This window comes from Abramis brama (genome assembly GCF_963993115.1).
Source record: "Abramis brama genome assembly, chromosome: 7".
Classification (NCBI taxonomy): domain Eukaryota; kingdom Metazoa; phylum Chordata; class Actinopteri; order Cypriniformes; family Leuciscidae; genus Abramis; species Abramis brama.
The window spans coordinates 4,953,062-4,965,127 of record NC_139969.1 but is presented as its reverse complement, the minus strand read 5'-3'; the positions used below and the strand labels follow the sequence as shown (position 1 = coordinate 4,965,127).

Below are 12,066 nucleotides of genomic sequence, written 5' to 3'. Positions count from 1 at the left end.
GAATAGTGGAATAAAGTCGTTATTTTTGTTTGTTTTTGCGCACACAAAAAGTATTCTCGTCGCTTGATATACTTAAGATTGAACCACTGTAGTCACTTGGACTATATTAACGATCTCTTTAATAACTTTTCTGGGCCAGCAAGTTTCGGTCACCTAGCAGCCTATGGAGAAGTGATCCAGCACTCAGATTTCATCAAAAATATCTTAATTTATGTTCCAAAGATGAACGAAGGTCTTACGCGGTTGGAACAACACACAGCAATATCAGCAGTGCTAATTCAACACCTATAGAGTTAAATTCAACACTTTAAAAGTGTCTATATTGGTCCACACTAGATCGAGTTAAAACTACACTTTTCAAAGTGTTAAATATGATAGAGTTGCAGCAACTCTCTAAATAGTTAACTTTTAACACTAGTCACCACTGGTTAGTGTTGAATTTACCCAACACCAGTGCGTAGTGTCAAAATTTAACACCAAATGTGTGTTTTTCTTTCAACACTACCGAGTTGTTGCCATATTAACACTACATAGGATGTAAAGTTTAACATAAAATGCAACTCTTGTAGAATTGATCTGTATTGATTTGTAATACTATTGGGAATCAATTTATACATTTCAGAAGTGTTAAATTTGACTCAAAATGAGTTTGTATTTATGAGATTTGCTTTTTGACAAAAGGAATCTTTTCAGAAATAAAAGCAAAGCATTTAACCTATTGATAACATTGAATGCACATCAAAACAATCCAGAAAGTTAAAATGTAACCTTAGTCTGGGATCATAAAATGCAAACAGTTGTTTTAACAAACTAGTTTTTATTAACGAACAAGTCCCTTTACATCATACATCATAGGTTAACTTTTAAAATAAATGAAGGCAAAATATAGCCATTTCTGTCATCAGAATTATGTGAAAGCTGCTCATCAAATGGTCTAATACTTCAAGTCCTGTACATGTCAGTGAATGTAAGTCCTGTGTCAGTGAAGTTGAGTCAATACCTTCGACTTTGCAACAGTACAGTAACAACATTCAACAGATGAAAAACAGTTGCAGGATATGAGTGGATCAGTTGTGTCCAGTTCCTAACAGTAAAGTTCAGTGTATAGTTGTTTCACAAAGCAGGAAAGGCTGTGCAGATCCAACTTTCTCAAAATCCTGGAGTGCTGGTTCTCTAGACAACACAAAACCAGACCATTTACAATTAATACTATTTGTGTTTTATAAATACAGCAAGTTTATGGTGGAAAAAGTTCAACCATCTTAGACTTTCGTGACTCAAACCAGAAACTATTTTAGTTAGATTAAGACTTGAATTTACTGATTTCCAAGTAAATTAAAGACTTAATTCATCCAAAAATGTAAATTCCGTCATTAATTATTCACCCTTATGTTGTTCCAAACCAGTAAGAGTTTTGCTCATCTTCGAAACACTTAAGATATTTTTGATAAAATCTAAGAGATTTCTGTCCCTTCATCGACAGCCTATTCAACTATCACTTCCAAAGCCACAGAGAGGTATAAAGGAAATCATAAGTAATCAATGTGAGTCAAGTGATTTAACCTCAATTTTTTTTTATGAAGCAACAAGAGTGCTTTGTTTGCACGAAAAAACAACAACAAAAAAACTCAACTTTATTTACAAATTATTAATCTTCGATGCATGCTCACTTAACAACGCATGTTGGAAATTAATATTTTATAAATTAAGTCGTAAATGTTTTGTTGCTGCAAACACAGCACTTGCGTAGTTTAATAAAATGTATGTTAAACCACTGGAGTCGCATGGAGTACTTTAATGATGTACCTTTACACCTTTCTGGGGCTTGAACGTGGTATTTGCGTGGACTGTCAATGGAGGGACAGGAAGCTCTCAGATTTCATTAAAAATATCCTCATTTGTGTTGTGAAGATGAAAGAAAGTCTTACATGTTTGGAACGAGATGAGGGTAAGTAATGACATAATTTTCCAGTTGTAGGTGAACTAACCCTTTAGGAATAAATTTAGACACGCACCTTAAGAAATCTCACTAAATAGTCAGCTGACGGAAGAATCTTCGTTCCCTTCTTGTGGCTTTGTGATGTTGGAGGCAGGTGATGGGCAAAGATTTCCCAATCAGTTGAGTCTAAAATTAAAAAGCAAGAAAACATCTACCTGTCAAATCATGAAAACAATTGGTTTGAAAACTAATTTTATTTAAGTAAAATGAAAAAAGGGGGAAAAAAATACTATTGTAAAGTAATTTGACTGGACACATTCAAAATGAGTGTTATGAAACACAAAAAATCTAGTTATACCAAATAGCAACAAAGCTATGATTATTTTTTATGTTTATGCACATTATCTCATATGTTATCTGTAAAATCTGACCCTCACCAGGTTCTAGTCTGTAACTTACAGCCTTTAAAGACCAAGCCTGGTTAGCCTTAGCCATTTGGTGCAGCATGGAAATGGTCCTAGCAAACACAAATAGCAAAATCAATACATTTAAACATTAAAGAATCCAAACATCAACCAAAATTGAATCTGATAAATACATTTTCATAAACATTTAACGTTAATCTTAAAGAATTAACTTACACATTCTAAGAAAAAAAATTTCAGTTAACGTTAGGTTTCAGTTAAGATAGGTGTGCTGGCAAACGAAAGTAAAAGATAGTTTGAGGATAAATACATTATGATATTTGCAAATCACAAATATTGTCATATTGTCAAACTATAGGGGGATCACACTTCTCAGCCTCCCTGGGAAAGTCTATGCCAGGGTACTGGAGAGGAGAATCCGGCCGATAGTAGAACCTCGGATTCAGGAGGAACAGTGTGGTTTTCGTCCCGGTCGTGGAACACTGGACCAGCTCTATACCCTCTACAGGGTGCTGGAGGGCTCATGGGAGTTTGCCCAACCAATCCACATGTGCTTTGTGGATTTGGAGAAGGCATTCGACTGTGTCCCTCGTGGCATCTTGTGGAGGGTGCTCTGGGAGTATGGGGTCCGGGGCCCTTTGCTAAGGGCTATCCGGTCCCTGTACGACCGGAGCAGGAGCTTGGTTCGTATTGCCAGCAGTAAGTCAGACTTGTTCCCGGTGCGTGTTGGACTCCGGCAGGGCTGCCCTTTGTCACCGGTTCTGTTCATAATTTTTATGGACAGAATTTCTAGGCGCAGCCAGGGGCCGGAGGGGGTCAGGTTTGGGGACCACACGATTTCATCTCTGCTCTTTGCGGATGATGTGGTCGTGTTGGCCTCATCAAACCAGGACCTCCAGCATGCACTGGGACGGTTTGCAGCCGAGTGTGAAGCGGCTGGGATGAGAATCAGCACCTCCAAATCCGAGGCCATGGTCCTCAGTCGGAAAAGGGTGGCTTGCCCGCTTCAGGTTGGTGGAGAGTTCCTGCCTCAAGTGAAGGAGTTTAAGTATCTCGGGGTCTTGTTCACAAGTGAGGGAAGGATGGAACGGGAGATTGACAGACGGATCGGTGCAGCTTCTGCAGTAATGCGGTCGCTGTACCGGTCTGTCGTGGTGAAGAAGGAGCTGAGCCGCAAGGCGAAGCTCTCGATTTACCGGTCAATCTACGTTCCTACTCTCACCTATGGTCATGAGCTTTGGGTCATGACCGAAAGGACAAGATCCCGGATACAAGCGGCCGAAATGAGCTTTCTCCGCAGGGTGGCTGGGCGCTCCCTTAGAGATAGGGTGAGAAGCTCGGTCACTCGGGAGGAGCTCAGAGTAGAGCCGCTGCTCCTCCACATTGAGAGGGGTCAGTTGAGGTGGCTCGGGCATCTTTTCCGGATGCCTCCTGGACGCCTTCCTGGGAAGGTGTTCCGGGCATGTCCCACCGGGAGGAGACCCCGGGGAAGACCTAGGACACGCTGGAGAGACTATGTCTCCCGGCTAGCCTGGGAACGCCTCGGTGTCCCCCCGGAAGAGCTGGAGGAAATGTCGAGGGAGAGGGAAGTCTGGGCATCCCTGCTTAGACTGCTGCCCCCGCGACCCGGCCCCGGATAAGCGGTAGAAGATGGATGGATGGATGGAAATATTGTCATAAAACAAAATAACATTATAAAATACGTATTGTAAATGAGTTAAAACACTTACTCTGTGTTTTCACCGTTAAAAGCAAACTCCGTGTCTGCACTGTTACGAGTCAAAGAAGATGCAGGGCATAACGTTAGTCTGTGAGAAAGGTTTAGGCACGCACATCACATAAATATCGTTATAAAATAATATAATGCCATGAAATACATGTTGTAAATTAGGTTACAAAACCCTTACTTTCGGTGTTGTTCCTGTTAACGTTGCAAGCAAATCTCCTCGTCGTCAGCTCCGTATTGAGTCAAAGATGTCTCCTTTGAGAAAGGTTTCGGCTCGTTTAAGCACGCAGAGCATTTAAATTTCTCTATCAATATGTTATAAAATACATATTGTAAATTAGATAAAACACTTACTTTTGTCGTTTCTCTGTTTAAAAGCAACCTCATCCTGGTCTGCTCCGCATCGCGCGTCAACGAAAATGCCTTTCTGAGAATGGTTTAGCCGTTCACAGCACATAAATATTGTAATAAAACAATATAATGTAATAAAATGCATATATAAATGCGATAAAACACTTAATATCTGCGTTTTCCCTCCTCGTATGCCTTGCATCGCGAGTCAAAGAAAATGGCGTCTGTGGAAAAAAGTTTCAGGTCGTTTCGTCGCGCCCAGCGCGTAAATGTCCCGGATGTAACTAATAACACTCTCTCGGTGTAAATTTAGTAACTCTACGTATTTTCACCAGCCAGAGTTTGTGGTTTACACTAGCAGTGTTAATCCCTTGAAATTCAACACCAGAAAATTAACTCTTTACTCTAAGAGTCCTTAACACCAGGATTTCAACACTGGAGATTTTGCTGTGCATGAGGGTGAGTAATTACTGACAGAATTTTCATTTTTGGGTGAACTAACCCTTTAATATTCACCTAAAGTGAGCCAAAACCCGATTGAAATGTAGAATATTGCCTTCTCGTATGCAGTCATTGCGATTGCTCCTGCTTATGTGTCCTGTATGAGGTTTTCACTGCAGTTCAGTAGTACAACTGCTCAGCTTCTGCTTTCTGCCCTCATATTATCATAGACAGAGAAGGAAATGCCCTTAAAAGTCTTGGACCACATGGATAAGGGGTGAACAGACTGTACATACTCATAAAATACAGTGCAATCAATATTTCTTCCATTGCTTGATGGATGTTCAGTATTAGTTATCAAAAGTATCAAAGTTTCAATTTGTGATAGTATACACCTCACGTTTCTAAGAATGAATAACACTGTTTTAACGTTTAGATTGATATTAATTTCTGCATACACTAATGTAAATTAACATTAATTTATTACGAACAAAAATGAATTAACTACGAACAAATTTATATTTATAAAACCTTAATAAGTAAAAAACAAACAATACATTTTTAAAAAATCACTCTTACAGTAATGCATTAACTAATTGTAATGAACTGAACGTTACTGTAAAGTGTTACCAAGCTAAAATCTTTTTGTTTTATTTGTTTTATTGGCATGCATGTCTATGTCACAGGTAGTAATACATCTTTTGCAGGTATTAAAAGTCACATAGTTTATCAACTAAAAGTCTAAGTTGTGTAGTTTTGTTTATGTCTGTGCATATTAACTTTCATGATGCTACACAACCCAGTTTATCTTGCAGATTTAAGACCCAAAATGAGAGATATGGGTGTAACACATGATGATCGATTAACCAAACACAATATGAACTAATGACAATTAAATCTCCAAATACTGACATTTCATCCAGTTCTACTTATGACCATTACAGATGTAACTGACATTGGGATTTATTAGGAGAATTGACAGGAAAGAGTACAATTTTGGCGCTTTTCCACTACACAGTACCAGCTCGGCTCGGCTCGGCTCGACTCGACTCGACTCGGCTCTGTTTGGTTTTCCACTGTGTAAAAGTTGTACCTGTACCTGCTTCCAGGTACTTTTTTTCGTACCACCTCCGGCGAGGTTCTAAGCGAGCTGAGGCGAGCTGAGGTGATACTAAAATGTGACGTGAAATCACGGCAGACTGCTGATTGGTCAGAGAGAATCGTCACTATTCACTGCGTCATCATTGCACGCGCCAGACGCAGTATCCTGAATAAAAAACAGCAAAAACAAAAACAAAAACATCCAAAAACAGCATACACTCGATTTCCTCCATTGTCCTGTGTGTGTGGGTAGCGGGTGTGTCTCGCGTAAAAGATTAAGTCACGGCAGTTTCCTGCGGCGTCGCTATGACCATAGATATCATATATAAACGCTAGATGTCTTATGGCGCAGTCACTTCCGGCATCACCGTTCGGCCATCTTATGTCAGTGCTCTGTGCATTAAGGTGAGTGATCAGCATGCACACAAATCCTCATATCTCGCTGAAATATTGACGGATTTACAAACGGTTTGGTTTCTTACAAACGTTATTAACGTGGCTATAATTCCGAATGCTTGAACATGTATGTTATAATTTTTCATATGTATGCAGTGTATGTATGTAGTGTCATAACTACATCTCTGACGTTTATAACAAACCAAACCGTTTGAAAATCGGTAGAAAATTGGGCAAGTTATGGTTATTTAAAAGTATTTGCACCATTAAACGAGTGAGCGAGCGCACTGCCGCAAGATGGCCGCCACGTGCGGACGTCGACCTCCATTGGCCAGCAGCGCGCACGAGACATCTAGCCTTTATATATGATATCTATGGCTATGACGACCCGGTACTATTGTGGAGGTACTATCTGCAATGGAAAACGGAGCGAAAAGCGAGCCGAGCCGAGCTGAGTCGAGGCGAGGCGAGTCGAGTCGAGGCGGTACTGGTAATGGAAAAGCGCCATTTGAGCGGGAAAAAATACAGTGATTTGCAAGAGTGATTTGCAATATTTCTAAAATCATTCTGTGTGATTGGAAAATTATTTAAAAGGTTACAATAATGTTAGTACAACATTCTCTTAACCTTATTTTACTTAAAACATAATATTGAAATTGAAAATTTTAAGAATATTAACATTACGATTCATCAAATATCAATAACATAAGGACATTGAAAGAATGTTGTTCCAAGGACATTTTCTGTCAGCATTATATGCGAAAATTCATCAAGTACAAATAACGTCATATGGATGTTCTGAAAATGTTGTTCTCAAAACGCTCTCTCACACTGTTATGAGAACATTCAAACAAAAACAATCATGAAGACGTTCCAGGAACGTCTATAGAAGTTTTTTCACAACATCAAGAGAATGCATATCAAATAATGTTAAAAGACCATTTTATCTTAACATTTACAAAATGTGAAAGTTGTGGGAACATTCTCTGTTAGTTGGGCAGATATTAAGACAGAAACATACAAATTTTGCAGTTATACTGGTTCTGCTAAATGTATCTCAAGATTAACATACAAAATTCATACTGTGTTCATTTGGAGTCCTGCAGCGAACCCAACCGTATCCCCTGTGTGTTAAATGGAAGTGTGCAGCCATTTGTAAATTGAATGTGTGAAGCTTATGGGTGTCATAGTCATTATAGCTGTACAAAAATAGCCAATGCTGCTTTACATTGCAAACTGTTATCATATTACTTTATTATCGTAATCATAAATGCACTGATTTATAGCACAAAGAGTTTTAAACAAAAGAGGCACAAAGCACAAAGAGGGCGCAATGAGGACTTGCAATGAGGACTTCCTACTGCAGAACTAAAGTCCTCTGCTAACCTTAACCTTGACAGTAACAAATACAAATCTAATGAGTTTCACAAAACCTGTTATTTACCGACAGACAAAAGTCCTTCTGGTCAATGTGGAGAATAGATCTCTAATTCTGTGACTGACAGAAACGCTCCATCACGTCCCATCTGAAAGAGAGGATATAGAAAGATATGACAGCAGCACAAAGATAAACATATGAGTGCTAAACAAGACACATCATGTAGATTTAAGTCTTTTTTTTTTCTTTTCTTTTTTACATTGCTCATTCTGTATTTCAATCAATTTGAATAATGAAAACATGTTAATACTAACGTGCTCCTCTCGGTGTCTGTGCTTACAGATGCTGTAAGAAATGAAAAAGTGGGAATAAAGCAAATTTTTATTAATTATTTGATGCACTTATATTACCTGGTTTTGGAAAAGGAAAGAAAAGACAACAACACATGCAAAAAAATTAAGAAATGCAAAGAATTCAACTATTATGTAAATAAATTGGTTACACTTATTTCAATAGTCCACTTGACATTCTACTAACTATGAGTAACTTTGCAACTTGTCAACTAACACTTAGTATTAGCAGACTCTGTATGGTTGGTTATGATTAGGGTTAGGGTGAGTAGAATAAGTTGACATGTAGTTGCAAAGTTATTTATAGTCAGTAGAACTTCTGTTGGGGGAAAATAAAGTGTTCGCGGATATTAAGCAGACATTCTACTAATACTCTAATGATTATTGCTAGTTGACATGTAGTTGCAAAGTTAGAATGTCTAAAGTGGAGTTTAGATTTTTAGGAATACATTTATAATCATATAATCAGGCCATGACAGCAAATATAAATCCTGATTAATATTTTACTTATCTAACTGGTTGCTCTCAAATATTTCTGTGGTCATAACTGTTGTCAAAGAATAAAATAATACAATTATTTATTATGAATTTATCATAACCACCAGTAAGACTCTGCATTACCTGGTTTTGGTGCAGTGACAGTGAGAACAGGAACATGTGGATCTTCAAGAGAAACATCAGGAACTGAACAAAGAAAAAGATGTAAAAAATTTTTTAGCCTTATCCCCTTAATTGTCCAGCAGGAAAAACTATAAAGATTAGATTAGTGAATGAGTTTTACCAGTGACTGTGAGTTGAACAGAAACCTGGAGATCTCCAGCAGAGCAGAAGTACCATCCAGAATCACTGAGTCTCAGTCCAGTCATCAACACAGTGAAGGAGCTTCTCCCATCATCACTGATCTGGACTGATGAATTCTGGGATGTGTCAGTCCTCTTCCCAGTGTAACAGCCCTCATCTTTATATCTGCACCACTGTTTGAGTGTATTCTGATATCCAGAAGTGTAGAAACACTGGACACTGACATTATCACCTTCATGTCCAGATACACTGCTGCTCATCACAGACACATCAGGAGCTGAACACACAGACACGAGACATTTGAGATTTATTAGGAATCAGGTTCATAATTATTCATCTGAATGTGAAACTCATCTCATACCTGATTGAACTGTGAGATGAAGCTGCTCTTTTTCATCAAATTGAAGTTTTCCTCCAATCTCCTCAACACACCAGTAAGATCCAGTGTCTTCATGCTGCAGGTTTCTCATAGTCACAGTAAAGAAACTCTGATCTGGATGATCGATTACAGACACTTTTCCTCTGGTTTCATTAGCATATGCCACAATAGAGCAGTAATTATATGCTGTCGAGTCATGAAAGCACCAGTATTTCTTGTGTTCTGTGTATTTCCTGTCATAATAACATGGAATAATGACAGATCCTCCAGTCTGAACCGTTAACTTTCTGTTTACTGATCCTGTTGTGCATTCAGGACCTGCGCGAAGAAAAGATCAACTTTAGTTTGACTAATTTGTCAATGTTAATGATAAAAAATATATATTTACATGCACATGCTATACACCATTTATTTTAAGTATCAGTAAAAAATAAATAAAAATAATAATAATAATACAAAGGCAACACAAAACAGGCGCTTGGACTTTTTTTAAAATCAAGATCAAGTCAAAATCAATATGAATGTATAAGGTATTTGTCTAACTAGTCACCATTTCTTTCAAAGGCACTTTTTATCTTCACTTGGTTCATCTTAAATAGTCCAGTGGCATGACAAATTAATTTCTCTATTAATAAAAGTCTGTAATTATAAAATAAATATTGCAAAATGCTGTTTGAAATAGTTTTAGCTGGAGTACAGCATGTCATACAGCAGAACATGCCAACTAACCGTATGAAGAAACTCAACACTTGCCTGTTATAAACCAAAGGAAAAACACAATGAACTTCTTCAAACTGACATTCCTTCTCGTAAAAAGTTGCAATGTTTCTTCTCTCTGCATCATCTTTGCGTACATCTTCTTTTCCCTTTCTTAATACCACAGACACAGCTTATCACTCGAGGGTTTGCCTATATTTAAAGCTCTAGCTGTATTAGACTCACTTCCTGCATCCGTGCTCTGTGGTTGCTCGTGGCAAAAAACTTTATTTACAATAAAATGTCATAATGCTTGATTGCAAATGTTACAAAAATCACAAATGCATCACCTGGTCAAGAAGTCTAAAATTATTCTGAAAAATAATTATTTACTTTTACATGCAATGCAGTCGCCATAAAAGCGGTTCCTTCTGGTATTACTGGGTAGTGGCGATGTTTCCTTCTCTACTCTCATTTTACACTTACAGAACTACTGCAGTCGGTCACACCATAAATGAGTTGTGTGTGGTCAACACTTGTAAGCAAATGAATAGACAGCAGGTGACCAACAACCTCAATTAAAGATTTTAATACAGCTTGAAACAAAATGTGAATAAAGCACTTGAATTTAATAATGGAAAATTGCAGATAAAAAAACATGACAAGACAAAAATAACAAGAGTGAGACACTCAGTACTTCCCCTCTTCTAAAATCATTCACAAGTGTCTCACACATTTCCTTCACTGTGTTAAATAAACAGCGCTTAGTAAGAACACATCCATTCCACACTCACTACTCACTCATAACAAGTCTTGTACAAAAGCTGTGTTTTTACCATAATTACCGTAATTACTAGATGACAATCCGTGACGTTCTACTCAAAGCTGTTCTTGGACTCAGAATTATGCGTTTCTATGGCAGCGCTATCAACGCCAAACTGAATCTGCAGCAGTCACATGGTACAAGTCAGAGCTTTCAGAGTTTACAAGTTGGAATCTTGTAATTACGATATTTCTGAATCCACCTTTACTTACAGACAGATAAACATGAAATATACAACATGAAAAATGCATTGAAATTAAAGATTATACTCCATTTAACTGTTAAATGTGAAGAAATGTCAAATATAACCCCAGTTTCTCGATTCTGCAGGTCTTTCATTGACTAGAGTCATAGTGTCCATCAGCTCACTTTAAATTCTCCATCATCAGAATGTCCATGAGTTGTTTCCCATCACGAGGCTCCTCTGTTAGAGCATTTGGACCTGCTGAGCTGGAGCATTCAGGAAAATCACTGAGGTGTTCTTATAGTCTCCTTCTCTCCATGGACACATCTGCAAACAAGCAGAATACTATCAAATACTGCACCCAGAAGAACTTATCAATATTTGCATCATTAAACATCCACTGGTCACCACAAGAGCTTTATATCGCAATTACCCTTTTTTAATTGCTAGTTTATATCTTACAATTCTGAGGGAAAAAAAGTCAGTTGTGAGATAAAAAGTGGCAACAATTGTTTTTATTTTTTATTCCGTTTCCATAATAATATGCATCAATGAATCATCCTCAAAGAGACAAGGTTATATACACGAAGAAAGTAAATTGGGTGATGTGACTGTTAGATAACAGAGATAAACTGCACTGACTGTGAAATCATTGTTCGTTTCATTTGTCCTTTGATGCTTCTGCTTTTCCTCTGCAAAATGAACCAAAAAATAGTTGTGAAGCATTATTCACAGAAAAATGAGAACACAACCTTTTGAGTTTGAGGTTTAATGAAGGAAAACAGGTAGTCTACAAATCCAGAGACATCAGTTAAGCTTAGAAATCAGAATGGAGTAATGTTCCAGATGAGTTTGGAAGTAACCAATAACTTTTTAGGCCACTTAAAACACAAACTTACTATAATGTTTCCGCAACTTCCAAAGTGCCAGAGAGACAGTCATGACCAGAAGTACTACCCCACACACCACGAGAAGAGACTCCCAAACAGGACGACTGAAACAGACATGGTGTGTTAGTCGAATACCAATGTTAATGTTGGTCAAATATCGGGTTCACTTTATTTTGATGGTCTCTT

The 12,066-nt window shown here is 37.9% G+C and overlaps 2 protein-coding genes across 6 annotated transcripts in view; both read right to left on the bottom strand.

The window, feature by feature from the left end:
- Positions 1-12,066, bottom strand: part of pigr (polymeric immunoglobulin receptor) — a 44,088-nt gene that overhangs the window by 18,646 nt on the left and 13,376 nt on the right. For 2 of the 5 annotated variants that reach the window (XM_084118621.1, XM_084118619.1), the window contains exon 6: positions 11,890-11,984. The exons of 1 other annotated variant lie outside the window; for it this stretch is intronic. In XM_084118621.1, coding sequence (XP_083974747.1) covers positions 11,890-11,984 — 95 coding nt within the window. Of the gene's footprint in view, positions 1-10,556; positions 11,318-11,632; positions 11,683-11,889; positions 11,985-12,066 lie in introns of those variants that run through there. 2 more of the 5 variants (XM_084118620.1, XM_084118623.1) reach the window with 2 other exon arrangements.
- LOC311086000 (polymeric immunoglobulin receptor-like) lies at positions 5,547-10,212 on the bottom strand. The gene is made up of 6 exons (XM_084118628.1): positions 10,041-10,212; positions 9,270-9,605; positions 8,889-9,185; positions 8,729-8,791; positions 8,072-8,102; positions 5,547-7,905 (listed from the first exon to the last, which is right to left on the bottom strand). Exons 1-6 carry the CDS (start codon positions 10,141-10,143, stop codon positions 7,866-7,868), a joined length of 870 nt encoding a protein of 289 aa, XP_083974754.1. The 5' UTR covers positions 10,144-10,212; the 3' UTR covers positions 5,547-7,865.